This window comes from Caretta caretta, chromosome 7, assembly GCF_965140235.1.
Source record: "Caretta caretta isolate rCarCar2 chromosome 7, rCarCar1.hap1, whole genome shotgun sequence".
Taxonomy (NCBI): Eukaryota; Metazoa; Chordata; order Testudines; family Cheloniidae; genus Caretta; species Caretta caretta.
Genome location: NC_134212.1, coordinates 125,504,507 through 125,522,430, shown reverse-complemented (window position 1 = coordinate 125,522,430; position 17,924 = coordinate 125,504,507). Strand labels below are relative to the sequence as shown.

The following is a 17,924-nucleotide window of genomic DNA, read 5'->3' as shown; positions in this document are numbered from 1 at the left end:
CAGGGCCAAGGGCTGGGCTGGGAAGGGGCAGCTCTAAGGAGCAGTCCCAGGTGTGCCACGCAGGCTGGCCAGGCCATGCCTGTGCCCCAGCCCTGGCCGATGTGAAAGCAGGCGCTGGAGGCATCGGGGCCGGGGGAAGCTAAAAAGGCTTTATTGATAAATATGGAGACCCATAGACACCGGGAGAGCTGCCCCCTGCCCGGCTGGGAGGTGCCAGGCGACAGGCGGCAGGGCAGAGTGCCCAGGCTGGTTCACCACAGGAGCCAGGCTCAGGAGGGCAGCCTGAGGTGCCAGGCGCCGTGGGCACTGCAGGGTCCCTGGGAACGTGGCTCCCACAGGAAGTGGTTTGGTCTCAAACCTCTAAACCATTTTATGACAGTGTCCAAGTGCCGATGGGGTGAGACAGGCCCCACACACCCCAAGGCGCCGTGCCCACCCTGGCAGCCCTTCCTGAGACTGACCTCCAGGGAAAGGGCTTTGACGGGGCAGCTGTGTTCTGATGCCAGCAAGCCCCCAGCCCGCGGCTGCAGCGGGGCACGGGGGGCAGAGGCAGGCACAAAGGGGCGGGGAGGATCGACGCAGAGGCGAGCGTAAGCCCCGCCATGCGGCTCTGCCCAGGGCTGCGTGCCCAGCTGTGCCCGGCAGGCGACGCTCCAAGTGCTGTCACCTCTGGGGTGGAGACTCAGTTCGCCGGCGCCGAGGGCCCCGCTGGCTTTCCCTGGGGCCCAGCAGCCCCTGCGCCCGTCAGCCGGCCCGGCTCAGTTCCTGGGCACCAGCGGCTGGTTCACGATCACCTGGATGACAAAGTCCTTCTGGATCTTGGCTTCATGCAGCCGCGTGCGGTCCGTCAGCAGCTTGCCGGAGAAGAACCAGCGCTGCCAGCCCGGCTCAATGCCCTCCTGGGCCTGCAGCTGCTTCTTCAGCTGCCCCACGGTGTCAGCCACGCTGGCGCTCAGCCGCAGGTCCTTGCCAGTGGAGAGCCGCACCTTGAGCGGGAACTCGCGCCGGGGGCTGGCTGCAGGCTCCGGGGGCTCCGTGCTCTCGTCGCTGCCCCGCTCCAGTATGAGGTTGGCAGGTGGCGCCAGGCAGTACACGGGTAGCTGGTAGCGGTTCCCCAGCTCATCGTAGCACTCAGTTAGGGACCCTGCCGGGGAGCCAGAGACACCAGCAAAGTGGTGAGGGGAAGGAGCTGGAGGCAGATACAGCACGGGCAGGAGCCACCAACAACACAGACCCTCTGCTGGTGCCCCTCAATCCCGACCCACAGACCCTGCTAGCCCAGTCCTGGGGTCCCCCTGTGACGAAGCGGGACTGTTCTTAATGTTTCCTCTGAATAGTGTGGGGGTGCCTCAGTTTCCCCTAGGCAGTTCTTAAGTATCTAGGGGGTGGGATAAGGGTGTATGATCATTGCAGAGCCCTAGAGGGCAGGTGTGTGCAGGGGTCTGGACACAGAGAATGGCCGACACCCTGTTTCCTGGCCACTGATGGCCTGGCCCTTCCCCCCTGCAAGGTGAGAGCTAAAGGGTTGGAGAACAAAGGAATCTGGTGACCTCCTGGCCCGGGAAAGGGACAAAGCCCAGAGGAGGAGGGGCTGGAGGGAGTTTCAGTTTGGGGCTGGCTGGGGACGAGGAGTGAAGGGCAGACATGGTTATCTGGCTCACTGCCCCCCAAAATGGACCCAGCTGAGAGTAGGTGTTCTCTGCACCTACAAGCTCTGTTTTAGACCATGTGCCTGTCGTCTAATAAACCTTCTGTTTTACTGGCTGGCTGAGAGTCCCGTCTGACTGCGGAGTTGGGGGGCAGGACCCTCTGGCTTCCCCAGGACCCCGCCTGAGCGGACTCGCTGGGGGAAGTGCACGGAGGGGCAGAGGAGGCTGAATGCTCCGAGGTCAGACCCAGGAAGGTGGAAGCTGTGTGAGCTGTGTGTCCTGCAGACAGGCTGCTCCCAGAAAGGAGACTTCCCCAGAGTCCTGCCTGGCGTCATGGGGAGCAGTTCCAGAGCATCGCCCGGGGATTCCATGACACCCCCTGCCCCCAAAATAGCTCTGACGGTGCTCCTCAATCCCAACCTGCAGCCCGAAGGTATTCCAGCCCAGAACACCCAAAATCCACCTCCTGAAGCTCTTCCCCCCCCCCCCCCCCGCACCCTTTCCCTGCCCCTACAGACCTCCCAGCCCCAGGAGGAGTGTGGCCTTTCAGGCACCATGGCTCAGTGCCAGCGGTCAGATAGATTCTCCTTTTGGGATCTGAGAGCTGGCTGGGGGAGCTGGGGCTCCGGGACTAGACACAGCCAGGACCCCCCGAGCCGCACAGCTCTGGGGCTCTTCATTTCAGTCTGGGAGAAGCCACCGGCCCGAGCCACATGAGCTGCCCACGTGCCTGGAGCTGAGCCGAGGGAGACCCCAATCCCAGGTGGGGTGAGTGGGTTCCGGGAGCCTCTCCCCCCAGCACCCCCACAGCAGGGCTGGGGCACAGGGAGCCCCTGCAGGCAGATGGTCTGTGTCCAGTGTGACACTGCCCCATATTCATCTATCAATGGAAAAGTTACAATTTGCTGAATATGATTATCCTATTTGTAGGCATGTATCATTTGTGTGTCTGGAGTTATGACTATTGACCTTGTATCTGTATTTCAAATGAGCTTGCTCTGGGTCACACCCACAGCTAACCTTTCAGGTACAATAGGGAAGAAGCTAGACAGTGCTAATGGCCCATCCGTGGAAACAATGGGCCATGGGAAAGGCTTGTCCTCACCTGGGGACCCTTCAGACAGCCTATGGATAATGACTGCTATGACTCAGGGAGACATGCAAGGGCATGTGACCAGACCACATGATACTGAACTCCATTTTGGTACCTGTATTTTTCCATAAACTGAGCTGGGCACTTGGCTTGGATCTAAGGAGTTCCCGCCGTATGGAAAAACTAAAAGGGGGAAGTGACATCACCAAGGAGCCTCACTCCCTCTACAACTCAACACCTGGAAACACCTGAGGAACAAAGACTGAACTGGGGGAAGTGCTACTCCCAGGCTGGAAGAGAGGGTTCCTGCCTGTGTACAGAGCATCTACAAATGGCTTGTACTAGCTCACAGGGTGAGACACTGTTTGATTCAAATCCTATCTAGTATATTAGGCTTAGATTGCATTTTTGTTTATTTGCTGGGTAATCTACTTTGATCTGTTTGCTATCATTTATAGTCACTTAAAATCTATCTTTCTGTAGTTAATAAACCTATTTTATGTTTTATCTTAACCAGTGTGTTTTTGGGTGAAGCATTAGGGAATCTCAGCTCTGTAACAAAGGCTGGTGCATGTCTTTCCCACATCGAGGGGGAAGCAGACTAATTAATGAGCTTGCACGGTACAGACCCCTGTGTAGGACGGGATAATTCTGGGTTTATACTCCAGTAGGGGTGCAAGGCTCGGGAGCTGGAACACTGGCTGGTGCCTCCATTGTCGGTCCATGAGTGGCTTAGGTAAAGCACTCAGGTGACTCAGTTGGGTGTGTGGCGCCACCTGTGGTTGTGTTGGGTGATAACAGGGCCCGGAGGGGCGGGCTGTGTGTCATCAGCAGAGCAGTTTGAGAGGCCAACCCAGCTGAATGGTTTGGGGGCACAGCGGGTCCAACAGCTTCCAGGCTTCACCCTGGAGGTCAGCAGGCTCCAGAGGCTTCCCCAGTGCAGGGCCCACTCCTGGGTCACCTCCCCGGCCAACATGCCCTGCCTTGGGGCGGCCCAGCGCAGAGGGGAAGGGACACAGTCAGCCGTGGCTGCCCTGCTGACGAGGGGCAGGGCAGTTAGTGTCATGGGGCCCCTGGGATGAGCTGCCCCCTTGAACACTCCCACCCTGCTGTGCAGGCACCAGTCCCCTCCCTCAGCCCTCTTTCAATTCTTACTGGCCCCACTGGTGTCTACCCCTGCACAGGGAGAGGAATCTGTCTGCCCTCCAGCGGTTCTCCTGCAGTACTGCATCCCCCGCCCTGCCCGTGGGTCCAAAGCCCGGGCCCCCATTCTCATCCCACCCCATTAGCCCCTGCCCACCATATGTCACCATCTTGCCCCTCTGGCCCCATGTCCCCCTCCCACCCTGCTGGCCTGAAGTCCCTGTCCCCCTCCCCCCTCAGGTCCCCATCCTGCCTGATGTGTCTGCCCCCCTCCCGCCCCCCGTCCTCATCCTGCCTACCATGGGGCAGGGTGATGCTGGCACCATCCAGGATGGCCTGGGCCAGCCCATGGTCGTTGGCCTCCACGGCGTAGGCAGCTGCCTTCAGGGCATCCCAGATCTCCTTGCGGCCCTCGAAGGCGGGCGCCGTGTCCCAGAACTCGTCCCGCTTGCTGCGCAGCTGGCCGTCCGTCATGGGGTAGTCGCTCTTCCACTTGGGCCGCTCCTTCCGCAGGGGCTCATTGCGGCCTGTGGAGGGGGACAGAGAGCTCAGCAGGGACCCCGAGCCAGCATCCACCTGGAGACCCTGCCCCCTGGTGCCCCTGTCCCCATCACAGCTGGGCCAGCACCCGCCTGCGGACCCCTGCCCCCGGCACAGCTGGGCCAGCACCCGCCTGCGGACCCCTGCCTTCCCCCACGCAGAAGGGACACCCCACAGGCGCCAGGCAGAGCTGGGGCACACCAGCCCCTCCTGAAGGGGAACCGAGCTGGGCACATCCCAGGGACCCATCCCCCAGTGCAGTGTTCAGCCCGGTGCGCTGAGACCAGCCCTCTCTCTCTCTCTGTGTTGGGCTGAGGCCACCTGCACTAGCTGGGGACTCCCTGGGTTGCCCTGCCCCACAAGCAGGAAGTGGGGGGCACTGGGGCAGGAGGCATTGGGACATGCCCGGGCAGGGAAAGGGGTGGGAGGAGCTTCAGGTGGTAGATATTGAGTGTTCTGGGCTGGGCTATTGGGGGCGGAGGGTTGGGAGTGAGGGGCAACGGCAGAGCTGGGGGGGGGGTGTGGGGCACTGGCAGAGCTGGGGGGGGAGCCCAGGGCTGGGCTATTGGGGGCTGTGGGTCAGGAGTGAGGGCCAGTATTCCTGAGGTCCCAGGGGCCCTGTCCAGCCCCGTTGCAGGGCACAGCAGCGGTCCACAAACCAGCCCCCTCGGTGGCTCTCCGTCAGGGCAGAGGGGGCTCACAGGTCCCTGATTGCCCTGCTAACAGGAACGTGTGCAGGTCCCACCCTCGGGAGAGGCCTGACTGGGAGCCCTGGCCGGAGGCAGGCGCCCCTGCCCCCCGCCCGGCAGCTGCTCTAATCCTGCCCTGCCAGGCGGCTGCAGTGACTTAGAGGCCCCTGGCCAAGGGCAATATTTATAGCTCAGGGAATTAGCCGGAGTCAGAGCGTGGGGATTATCGGGCTCACCCACTCCTGGGGGCAGGGGAGGAGCAGACAAGAAAGGATGCACTGGCACTAATGTATGGGGCTGCCGGGACTCCTGGGTTCTCTACCTGCCTGCCATGTGTGACCTTGGGCAAGTCACTCCCTCATGCCTCAGTTTCCCCATCTGTAGAACAGGCATGGTGCCCCCTGCCCCCCAGGGACAAGGTGGGAGGCGTAACTCACTCACAAGTACAGAGAGGGACCGGCTGCTGGCCAGGGCACCCTCACCAGGGGACTGACGCCAGGCCTTCACAAGGGAGATGCAAATGGGACCAGTGGGGCCCTGGAGCCATGTGCATAGTAGGGGTCCCAAAAGCCAGGGAACAAGCCGTGCAGGTGCAGCCTGGCAGCCAGCTGGCTGCTTGGTATTGTGACTTCGAGCCCAGGTCACGGGGACCAGGGCACACGCATGGCCATGACTGCACAAAGAGGCGGGCACTGCCCCTCCCCCCCCGGGCTCCTCTTGCTCTGAGTTCGGGGGCTGCAGGGCACGCAGGGAAAGGCTGTTTCGGGGTGTCTGTACAGGGCACGTTAGACAGCTGGGTTTTCCCTCAGAGACCATGGGCACGGCTGGGTAAGCCAGTCAGTGCATGGCAGTGACCTGCTTTGAGTGCTGGATGTTCAAATCCACCCTGCAGTTATGGGCATAGCACCAGGGCAGGAAGAGCAGGGGGCACCTGTCGGGGGGGCTGCCGCCAGGGAAGGGGGTGCCGAGGGCAGGAGTCCCAGCCCCCCATGCTCTACAGCCCATGTCAGAGGCCAGGCTCCCCTGAGAGGGAGCAAGGCAGCTCCGCCAGGCCAGGCGCCGTGTGGCACCGTGTGTGTGTGTGTGTCACTCGTCTGGGCTGAGGCCACCTGCACGAGCTGGGGGCTCCCTGGGTCGCCCTGTCCCACAAGCAGGAAGGGGGGGGCATTGGGGCAGGAGGCATTGGGGCATGCCCGGGCAGGGAAAGGGGTGGGAGGAGCTTCAGGTGGTAGATATTGACGACCAGGGCAGAGATCACAGCTGCCCTGGGCTGGGCCGGCTGCGTCAGGGCTGCGGGGGACTCTGAAGGGCGAAGGCGGGGAGAGCAGCTGCAGCCAGGACTCCTCCTCGCTCCGGTGGCTGAGCGCAGCCCGCCCACAGGCCCAGCCTGTACCAGCCCCCTGCCCTCCAGACACCGGCTCCACGGGCCCCGCTCGGCCAGGGAACACTGGCATGATGCCCGCGGAGCAGCCTGTGTGGGCTGTGAAGAGAGACCTGGGCCCAGCCCCGTTGCTTGTGCCGATGGCCACCTCACCCCCCGGCCCACCGGGAGGCCGGGCTCCAGCGCAGCCCCCCCCCCCCCCCCCGCGAGGGCCGCAGGACGCGCACGATCCCCCCACGGCTGAAGAGGGCAGCCGAGCCTGTCTCCAGCACCATGCCCTGGCAGTCGGCTCCAGCTCGCACAGAGAAGGGGCCCTGCCCCCACCACCCCAGCCTGAATTCAAGCGCTGCTCTGAGACCAGACTAGTTCTGGGCCCCGGGTCGCTCCGACACACTGCCCCATGCACGGCCCGGAGATCACCGCAGCCAGGCCACAGCTGGGCCCTGGGCAGGCAAACCTGGCCCTTCCCTGCTCCCTCAGCGCTGCTATGAGGCACAGGACACCCCATCCCCAAAGCGAGCCCAGCTCCGCCATGGGTTGGAGCCACAAGCCCAGTGTCAGGCCACGAGCGCAGCCCCGGCGGCTCTGGGACCCTCCGAGAGGGGCCGGGGAGACAGGCCCTGCGCTCCCCCACCCTGGCCAGAGTCAGGGCCCCCTCGCTGCAGGGCTCTGCGCCACAGCAGAGAAAGGACACTAGGGCCCCTGGCCGTCACAGCCTGGGCTGCCCTCGCCCCTCGCCGGCTCCAGACGCCCCGGCTGTAAGACCTGGCTGCAGGGAGGGTGGAGCTAGGATCCAATTCCCTTTCAAGGCCCAGTATAGCGACCGCCAGTGGGCCAGCACCCAGCCAGCAGGTCACGCCACGGGGGAGCCGGGCATGGGGCCAACCGCACCCGCATCCCTCTGCACCCCTGGGCTGCTCAGCGCCTGCAGCCACCACAGCTCCCGCCGGTGTCAGGTGAGTTCAGCTCCAGCCCAGCAGGGCCAACCCAGCTCCTCCTTCCCAGACACAGCACCTGCCTCACGGATTGCGCTGCGGGGGCCAGGGACTGTCGGGCGAAGGCCTTCAAAGGCCGAGGTCTTGCCTGCCCGGCCTGGGCATCAGAGCCAGGGTTTGTGCCGCTCACAACTCCCTCGCGCCCCAGAAGCAGCTGCATTTCTGACGGGCGCTGGACTCCTGCAGGGCAGAGCACTGGGGAAGTCTCGGGTGCTGGAAGGGCGCTGCCAACCCCAGGGCTGGCCAGGGCGGCTCCCTGCACCACCCAGCGCTTTGGTTTGTGTGGAGCGCTACGGGACCAGCCGGCCACCGCTCCCTCTCTGTTCCCATCACCGGGGGATGGCCAGAAGCCAACACCAAGCACGGGCCCAGGCCAGGCAGCCGCGCCAGGCCAGTGCTGGAGCAGACAGGGCGGAGGGTCAGTGAGAGACGTGGGAACAGCGCACAGTGCCCCGTGCAGGCAGGCCCCGCAGGGAGCCAGGCCCCGGTAGGCAGGGACGCAGGAGTTAAGCCTGTTCTATTTATCGCGGTCTCTAATCGCCTTGTGCCGTTCGCTGCCTGGCCCGGGCAGCCCCCACCCCCTCGGCAGCTCCCAGGGCCTCCCGCAGGAAAACCAAGACAGGTTGGGCCACTTCTTGCGCTTGGGGCCAGGCCAACAGGATCCAGGCAGCTCGCCCTCCACTCTGCTCCCCACCCCTCCTAGCACTGGCATCACCGACAGCTGCCGGTCCGGATCCCCAGCCAGTGACGTCACTCCCCACAGTGCTGGGGACGGCCAAAGCGTGACCAATCCCTGGCCCCTGTGGAATGAGACCGGCTCTGCAGAGACCCAGCACCCATACATGCCCCCCGGTCTGGTACCTCACCAGCTAGGGCAGCGCATGGGGAGTTATAGGGCAGGGGCTTGGCCCCAGGCTGGCCCCATGGACTGGGTGTAGAGGTGTGATGAAGCAGGACTGTTCTTAATGTTTCCTCTGAATAGTGTGGGGGTGCCTCAGTTTCCCCTAGGCAGTTCTTAAGTATCTAGGGGTTGGGATAAGGGTGTATGATCATTGCAGAGCCCTAGAGGGCAGGTGTGTGCAGGAGTCTGGACACAGAGAATGGCCGACACCCTGTTTCCTGGCAACTGATGGCCTGGGCCCTTCCCCCCCTGCAAGGTGAGAGCTGAAGGGTTGGAGAACAAAGGAATCAGGTGACCTCCTGGCCCGGGAAAGGGACAAAGCCCAGAGGAGGAGGGTCAGGAGGGAGTTTCAGTTTGGGGCTGGCTGGGACATGGAGTGAAGTGCAGACGTGGTTGTCTGGCTCACTGCCCCCCAAAATGGACCCAGCTGAGGAGGCCGGTTCTCTGCACCTACAAGCTCTGTTTTAGACCAAGTTCCTGTTGTCTAATAAACCTTCTGTTTTACTGGCTGGCTGAGAGTCACGTCTGACTGTGGAGTTGGGGGGCAGGACCCTCTGGCTTCCCCAGGACCCCGCCTGGGTGGACTCGCTGGGGGATGCGCACGGAGGGGCAGAGGATGCTGAATGCTCCGAGGTCAGACCCAGGAAGGTGGAAGCTGGGTGAGCTGTGTGTCCTGCAGACAGGCTGCTCCCAGAGAGGAGACTTCCCCAGAGTCCTGCCTGGCTTCGTAGGGAGCCCTTCCAGAGCATCGCCCGGGGACTCTGTGACAAGAGGTGTCTCCAGGGGGCTGCAGTCAGTTTGTAGCTGCCACATCCCAGGGTCCCTGGCTAGCCCAGCAGAGACAGCAAGGGCAGGCTGGGGGCTAGGCTGCTGCAGGGCATGTGGGGGGCAGAGGCTGTGGGTCAGTGCTAACATGCCACTTTCCCCAGCACATGGGGAGGAGATGGAAATTCAACCCTTCCGCAGCATGCACAGGTACCAGCGGGCCCAGGCTGCTACCCTGGCACATGGAGAGATCCCTCAGCAGGAAGTGATGCTGGGAGCCCTCCACACCCACCCCCCTGGCGCACACCAGCTCTGCGGGGAGAGGCTGCAGGGCACACTGCCTCCTGCTGGTTCCCCTTGCTCGTGCAGCAGCAGGGCAGCTTTGCACAGGGCAGCGCTGGGCATGGCCCCTCTGGGCCAGCACTGACCCCAGTGCTCCAGCCCCGTGCTAGGGCCGGCGGCTCAGCGAGGGGGGCACTCTCCTCTGAGTCAGGGCACCGGGGAGCATGAGCCATTGTTAAACAGCTCCGAGCCATTCTCGCAAGACCGGGGAAATGCCACGCTGGCTCCCCGACATCCCTGCAGCTTCAAGGGAGACACTTGCCTGAAAGCTGTTGTCTGTTGCACAGCACTGCCAACAGAGTGGATGGTGCTAGGGTAGGTGAGCTCGGCAGCCTGTGGAACTCACCGACACAGGAGGTTACTCAGGCAGGAAGCCCCAAACTGGTACAGCAGGTACCTGGCTAAGGATGGCAGCTGGGATAGTCATTGAGGGGCTGGAACTAGGCACCTGTCTGCAGGAGTCTGGGGCAAACCCTGCAGGATGCAAGTGCCAGGCACAGATGTGGGACAGGGACTGGCACTGGGAGTTTTGTAACCAAGGGTGCCAGGCCAAGAGCCACGTGGGGTAGCCCACCAGGCGGTGGGTCTGTGCCCCCAGTCTTCTGCTTCTGGAGCGGGGTCCCAGAGCTGTGTGCACCGGGGGCGGACGTGGCCGGAGGTCCCTCAGCATCCCGGGAAGAAGCACATTCAGCCTGGGGGTGGTCCTGCTGGCTTCATGTTACTGAGGAGCCCCGTGGCCACACAGCGGCAGGTTTCCTTGCCCTGGGGGCTCTCGCCCTCTCTGGGAGTGGAGGGAGCTGACTGTACCAGCTCCCGCAGGAGTCCAGCAGACACGTCTGTGTGCTTAGGGCTCTCTGCACTCGGCCCGGGGCCACAGCCAGCTGCGGGGACCAGGTGACCAGTGGTCTCAAGCTGCAGTGGGGGAAGTCTAGGCTGGATATTAGGAAACACTCTTTCACTAGGAGGGTGGTGAAGCCCTGGAATGCGTTACCTAGGGAGAGGGTGGAATCTCCTTCCTTAGAGGTGTTTAAGGCCCAGCTTGACTAAGCCCTGTCTGGGATGATTTTTAGTTGGGGCTGGTCCTGCTTTGAGCAGGGGTGGGACTAGATGACTCCTGAGGTCCCTGTGACTCAGCAGGGAGGTGGGAGGGTTGACCTGGGAATGTGCCCTGGGGGTGGGAGACCTGAGAGCCTGTCACCTGAGCCAGGAGGGGGAGGTGACACCTCTGCCCAGGAATGTGAAGACAGGCTGCAGGAGAGAGCCTGCTGGGGGGGTTTAGTTTCAGTTTGGGGCTGGGTGGAGGAACGCAGGGAACCCCAGGGCTGGGGTCTAAGCTCGCTGCTCCCCCAGAAGGACTTGACTGAGGGGTCCTGGTTGTACCCACAAGCTCTGTTTCAGACTGTGTTCCTGTTGTCCAATAAACCTTCTGTTTTACTGGCTGGCTGAGAGTCTCATTGAATCCCTGGAAGAGGGGTGCAGGGCCCGGACTCCCCCACACTCCGTGACAGTCCCTTCCAATCCTGATCTTCCAGGATTCCCATCGCCGTGGGAACGCCCCATCTCCAAGCAGTGGTAGCTAAGGCGACAGAGGCATCACTCCATTGGCTGAGCCACGTCCACACTGGGTTGGGTCGACATAGCCATGGTGCTGGGCGGGGGGGGGGGGGGAAATCTCTCACACTCTCAGCAACGTAGCTACGGCATAGACCAGGCCTAGCATCAAGCACTGGGGCTCCCAGTCCGTCCCCCGACGAATCCATCCCCAGCAGGGAGCTGTTCCTCACACTCCTGGCTCCCCGTAGTCTCCTCCCAGGACACCTGGGTCTCAGCCTGTGGGGAGTCCCGGGGGATTTTACACACACGGGGGCAAGAACTCCAGACACATTTGAACCCTATGCAGTGACTCAGCAGCAACAGATTCACTGTGTTCAGCCTCGCTCCCGAGAGGGAGCCACCCCCATGAACCCTCCCTACAACAGCTGTTGTCAGAAGCTGCCCCCGGGCCTGGGTCTGATCAAGCCAGGCTGGAACCCAGGCAGGACGCTGCAGCCCCTCACCCCAGCGTAGCTGCAGCAAGTGGGTCCATCTTTCCCCAGCCCTGCCAGAGGGCACCCCTGGCCCTGCGCTCTCCCCTGACGAGCCCCATGCTGCTCCAGCCTGGCAGAAGGGAGATCACAAGCCAGCTGTCAGCTCACTGTAAACCTTGCCAGGCCCGGCCGGCTCCCCGCTTGTCCAGAGACCAGCCCCTTTATTGCGCAGAGAGACAATCTGCAGCCGGCACACTACCCCTGGGAGGAACATTATCCAAGCCAGGGGGAGTGGCAGCAGGTGCCACCCCAGGACTGCGCCCCCCAAACCCGCAGGGAGACGTCTCGGGAGCCCAAGCAATGCTTGGAGAAGCCGCCCCGCAGGAACCGACACAGTCTCTGGGCACATCCGGGCAGCACCAACGACCCACCCGCCTTCACCTCTAGAGAGTGCTCACTAGCCTGGGCCCCAGCTCACCCCGTGCCCTGGAGGAGCCCATAGCGCCGCGCACCTCTGGAGCCAAGGGAGCAGCTCACGCTATGGGAGGAATTCTGGATCCTCCTGCCAACGCAGGGGAAACCCAGAGGGAAAAAAGGGCCCAGCCCAAGATGCCAGGTCACCAGGTGTGTGTGGGAGAGCCAAGGCATGGCAGGGCTGGAGGGGGGAGAGGCTGCTCCAGGGGGAGCAGGTTTGGCTGCCCACCTGCCCCCCTCTTCTGGGCTGGGAGTGGCACGCTCTGACCTCAGCACAACAGCCTGGGGACGAGCCCCATGAACCCTACAGTGTGACCCATGATGAACAGATCCCAGCATGCAATGCTCCACCCCGATTGTCAGCCTGGCTCACGCGTCTCCGCGGGCTGCACCCCCATCAAGCCTGCTCCATCTCACACCAGTTAGCTGCAGTCCTGGGGCTCCTGCCATGCAGTGAGAGCACTGGGGCAAGAGGCCAGGAACCAGCCCTGTCTCCCATGCACGCAGCCAGGTGCTGTCCCAGCTACTGGGACCGTCCTGCACCCCACACGCAGCGAGCGACTTTCCCCAGGAGCTCTGTGCTCCCAGCTTCACAGCCCCAAGTCCACAGGAGTCCCCTGGGGAGACTTCCCCTGCTGCCCTGTAGGAGCCCGTGGGTGGGACAGCAGGAGGAGTACTGCAGGGCAGACGTTCTGCAAGAAAACCTAAGCAGTCAGCATGTCTGGTGGGGAGCTGACGGGCTCGGGAAAGCAGAAGGTGACCCAGCCGAGGCCAGCTGGCGCTCACAGCTGGGGCCTGCAGGAATGCAGAACTGGCTTCTCCGGGAGGAGCTGCTGATCCACCCTCACTGCACTTAGATTCCCCAGCACCTCTGACTCAGACCCCAGGCCAGTCACTGCCAATGCCCTGAATGGCAGCGAGGGTCAGTCCGGCCACAGGAGTGAAGGCCTCCTCCGGGCCCCGCTCCCCCAGTGCTGCCCTTGGGGGGAGCACGTACATGGCTAAGGGAGGGCGAGCTCCCATGGGGCCAGGCAGGAGCCCAGCTGTCAGCTCAGACTCCCCAGCCCGTGGCTAAGTTCAGGTGTTTGAAAATCGAATTGGGCCTCCCTGCCCAGCTTGGGGGGGGGGGGGGGGGGAGGACGAGGCGGGCAGCAAGAGGGCAAGGCCTAGACTCTCAGACTGGGGGCGCAAGGCGAGGCCTCCTGTTTAGGCACCTACACCAGCAGCCTGATCTCCCCATGGCTTTGATGGGAGCAGGGGGCACCCAGCCCCCAGCTTTTCCCCGGGGAGCTCGGCAGCAAGGAGCTGTTTGTGAAGCACCTCGCATGGCCACACAGCTGCAAAACCAAACAGAGTGCGGAGCCAGGACCCCTGGCTAATCAGTGCGGAGTCCTGCCCCGCCAGGGCTCTGCAGAGGGGATAATTCGGGTATAGTGCCGCGGTGGGGAGTGGCGACCCTGGGGGAAAGGAGGCAGGAGCGCAGCAGGTGGAAGGAGGGGTGGATGGGGCGCTGTTCCTGCAGCGGAGAGACGCTGCGGCATTAGAGGAGCGGCCCTGCTCCGTGCGCACAGAGAGCCCCATGCCCAATCCTACTGTACAGCTGGCACCAGGCAATGAGCTCGCAGGGTGCTCAGAGCAGGGCTCGCGCGAGTGAATCTGCTCACGCCTGCCACAAGCTGGGGGAAAGGCAGCGAGGACAGATCCAAGCTGGGAGAGCCCGGGCACCAATCACCCTCAGAGTCCTGCAGCCACCTTGGTACAGCCCCACTGGGCACAGCTCAGAGGCTGGGGAGAAGCAGGCCCTGGGCAAGCAGTTCCTGTCCAGCTGTGAACAACAGCCCCCCCCCCCCGCCCCGGAATGAGGCCTCTTCCCCACCGGAGCCTGGACGCTGGCACCAAGCGCCCAGCTTGCCCAGCTCCTGCTCAGGAAGGCCGCAGAGCGCACACTATTCGCTGCGGGCTGCTTGGTGCCTGGACCTGGAACCCGCCGGGCTGCCTGGTGTCCAACAGCCACCTCTGGCAGTGGGCTTCCCCCAATGCCCACCTCTGCCGCGCCAGCAGCTATTAGGCAGGTCACAAGGATTTGGAAGCTGGTCAGGTCTGGGGCCCTGGCTGCTGGCATTCTCCTACAGAAAAACCCCTCTGGCTCCAAGCCTGTCCGTGCTCAGGTCCGTGAGCCACGCTGGGACTCTCCTCTCTAGGAAGATGCCGCTCACAGTCCCTGCTCCCCACCCCATGACCCCGCTGCCTGTTTCTCCTCTCCTGCTTTCCATAAACAGAGTAGTTATCCCCAGTGCCACGCAGGGGAGGGCTGTGTGACAGGAAGGGAGCGTGAGTCAGCCCCACAGCCACCCTGCCCCCAGTCCTGGCGAGGCTGGTGCATGGAATGCTTGAAGCCGCTTATCATGGGCGTAATCTGCAGTCACACCATGCAATCGATACAGCCCTCCCACAGTTCCCAAGTACACCACTAATTAAACATCACAACACCTCTACGGAGAGAGGGACAGACAAGGATCACTTCACCCACCACTGATATGCATCCACCTCTGAGGTGCAGCATGGCAGCTGTGTAACAGCAATGGTACAAGAGCTTAGGACACAAAGCAATGCACACCACAGCCAGCTGAAACTGCAGGAGAATATAGAGACAAAGCAGTTCTTCAGTTAGAATTCAGCCAGCACACTGAGGTTCCCAAAACACTTCCCAAAAGAATCCCAGGGGATCTTTAAGGCTCATGAGCAGCAGGGGTCTCTTCCACTGAATCACGATCACAACACCCCTTCTCCCAACACTCAGTTTCCCTGCAATTCTCCCATCCAAATGTTGACCAAACCCACCCCTGCTTAGCCTACGATCTGCCAGGGTCTCAGCAGGGGACAGCCTGTCTGCAGGTCTGTGCGGGGCGGTAGATAATCAGACTTGGGTGGGTATTTGGGTTTGTTGCTAGGTGACTCAGTCTAGTCCCCAAGGTTTGCACTTGCACAATCCCGACCACATGTCAACAGGAACTCCTCTGAGAACGCTTCCAATACACAACTCCAGGTGCTAGCTCTCGGGCAGCTCACAGAGAAGGGGGCTTGGAATAGCCCCCAAACAAAATTTTAAGGCCCCTGAAGCACCGGCAGAAGTGGCCCCTTTCTCCGTAGGTGGATAAAAGAGCTGGGACAGAATCTGCTGTGTTATTTTTAGGAAACGCCAAAGCAGAAAGGACCAGGAGGATCCAGCCAGCCTGGCCTGCCAGCAGAACAGTGTCCCACCCAAGTCCCTACTTCTGTCTCCCGTAGTAGCCAAAGCGAGGTATGGCACAGGGGTCCCAGCTGTACAAGCCTACCCCCCGGGGGGTATTTCTCCCTGTCCCCTGCTCATCGTCAGCCTGTGTCCTGAAGCAGCAGGGTGAAGAGCACTTGGGTTTCATGCTTCCCAGGGTAATTCCTAGGAATGCTTCCTTTTTTCCCTAAGCCCCCCCTCCAAAAGGCTATTCGCACAACGCTCTAGGCCCGATGGAAGCCGGACAGTCCCAGCTAACCCTGCTCCGTGCAAGAAAGGCTCGCCAGACACCAGGTAACATTACACACCCGGGCTGAATCCTGCTCCAGGTGCAAAGAGGATATACGAAGCTCCTGACTCAAACAGGGTACAAAGCACGACCAGTCTGCTGTGGCATAGGAGGCCACCCCCAGGGCAGGGCAGAATATGGTCTGGCCCTGAATGCACTGCAGGAGCTAGGCAAAGCTCTGGCTGTCTCAGACTTACCCAGCTTTTGTCTCTTTAAGGCCAGCTTCTCCCTAAAGTGAAATCCTCAGTGCGGGACATCTGGCCTCTGCCAACACAGCTCCCTGACACTGGGGGACAGGCCATCGCGAGCAGCTCTTTTGGAGAGCCCCGTCGTGCCCCCCTCAGCAGTCCCGCTGCAGGGAAGTGACAGGAGGCATCACGCCTGACTTGTCCATGGCTGGGGCAGTGAACGCAGTTTCTGGGCATGGCTTGGCTGGCACGGCGCTAGGTGCTGTCACTCTCCCGGCGCTGACCCACACAGGCTGCACACGCCTCTTTGACATGCGTGTGTACATGGATTGCACACGGCCCCATTACACAGGGCAGACTCCTGAGGCTGTCCCGGTACCCTGAGCGCCAGCCACATGTGGGAGCTGCTTCACACCCAGCTATGAAGCCCAGAGGCTGGGCTGCTGGGTTTCTCCGGCAGGGCTGGGGGTGGTTTGGGTCCCCGTTGGTCAGACAGCCTCGCCGCTCTGACCCCGGGGGACCCAAGCGGAGCAGGGTGCTGTGCCAGCCGGGGTCCGCGCCCGGCGGGTGAGGGACTCGCAAGCCTGAAGTAGGAGCCCAGAGCTCAGGGATGGTGGCTAAGTAGCCGGCTGGGGAGACACCCCCCCCCACGCGGGGTGCCCGGGGGGGCCGCTGTCACGGGAGCCGGGGGGGGCCGCTGTCACGGGAGCCGGGGGGGCCGGGGGGGGGCTGTCACGGGAGCCGGGGGGGCCGGGGGCGGGGGGGGCTGTCACGGGAGCCGGGACGGCCGGGGGCGGGGGGGCTGTCACGGGAGCCGGGACGGCCGGGGGCGGGGGGGCTGTCACGGGAGCCGGGACGGCCGGGGGCGGGGGGGCTGTCACGGGAGCCGGGACGGCCGGGGGCGGGGGGGCTGTCACGGGAGCCGGGACGGCCGGGGGCGGGGGGGCTGTCACGGGAGCCGGGACGGCCGGGGGCGGGGGGGCTGTCACGGGAGCCGGGACGGCCGGGGGCGGGGGGGCTGTCACGGGAGCCGGGACGGCCGGGGGCGGGGGGGCTGTCACGGGAGCCGGGACGGCCGGGGGCGGGGGGGCTGTCACGGGAGCCGGGACGGCCGGGGGCGGGGGGGCTGTCACGGGAGCCGGGGGGGGGGGCCGTCACGGGAGCCGGGGGGGGGGGGGCCGTCACGGGAGCCGGGGGGGCCGGGGGGGGGCTGTCACGGGAGCCGGGACGGCCGGGGGCGGGGGGGCTGTCACGGGAGCCGGGGGGGGGGGGGCCGTCACGGGAGCCGGGGGGGCCGGGGGGGGGGGGGCCGTCACGGGAGCCGGGGGGGCCGGGGGGGGGCTGTCACGGGAGCCGGGGGGGCTGTCACGGGAGCCGGGGGGGCCGGGGGGGGGCTGTCACGGGAGCCGGGGGGGCTGTCACGGGAGCCGGGGGGGCCGGGGGGGGGCTGTCACGGGAGCCGGCCGCGCCCCCCAGCCCCCGCCGAGGCCCGGTGCGGGGCTGGCTCCCCGGGGCCCCGCTCACCTGCTCGCTTGCGGGGGTGGCGCGGGGCCGGCGGGCGCTCCCCGCGCGGCCGCCCCACGCAGCTGCCCATGGCGGAGGCTCCTGCCGCGGGGGGGGCCGGTGCCCGGGCCGGGCCCTGCAGCCGCTGCCCGCCGGACCCGCACCGGCTCTGCCCGGGAGCACGTGACAGCGGCCCGCAGCACCGCCCCCGGGCCCGGCCGGGCCAATGGGAGTGTGTGTGGGGGAGGGGCAGAGTGTGACCCCGCCCCCGGGCCCGGTCGGGCCAATGGGAGTGTGTGTGGGGGAGGGGCAGAGTGTGACCCCGCCCCCGGGCCCGGCCGGGCCAATGGGGGTGTGTGTGGGGGAGGGGCAGAGTGTGACCCCGCCCCCAGACCGGGCCGGGCCAATGGGAGTGTGTGTGGGGGAGGGGCAGAGTGTGACCCCGCCCCCAGACCGGGCCGGGCCAATGGGAGTGTGTGTCTGGGAGGGGCAGAGTGTGACCCCGCCCCCAGACCGGGCCGGGCCAATGGGAGTGTGTGTGGGGGAGGGGCAGAGTGTGACCCCGCCCCCAGACCGGGCCGGGCCAATGGGAGTGTGTGTGGGGGAGGGGCAGAGTGTAACCCCGCCCCCAGACCGGGCCGGGCCAATGGGAGTGTGTGTCTGGGAGGGGCAGA

The 17,924-nt window shown here is 64.2% G+C and overlaps 1 protein-coding gene across 3 annotated transcripts; it reads right to left on the bottom strand.

Annotated features, from left to right (window-relative positions):
- Positions 1-128: 128 nt before the first annotated feature.
- Positions 129-17,429, bottom strand: UBTD1 (ubiquitin domain containing 1). 3 transcript variants are annotated; one of them, XM_048857330.2, is made up of 3 exons: positions 17,272-17,429; positions 4,185-4,412; positions 129-1,144 (listed from the first exon to the last, which is right to left on the bottom strand). In XM_048857330.2, the coding sequence occupies exons 1-3, from the start codon at positions 17,339-17,341 to the stop codon at positions 759-761; spliced, it is 684 nt and encodes a 227-aa protein (XP_048713287.1). In that variant the 5' UTR covers positions 17,342-17,429; the 3' UTR covers positions 129-758. The 3 variants fall into 3 exon arrangements, with proteins under 3 accessions (XP_048713287.1, XP_074987227.1, XP_048713288.1); XM_075131126.1 differs by lacking the exon at positions 17,272-17,429 and adding an exon at positions 15,757-15,909; XM_048857331.2 differs by lacking the exon at positions 17,272-17,429 and adding an exon at positions 14,530-14,629.
- Between the last annotated feature and the right edge of the window lie 495 nt (positions 17,430-17,924).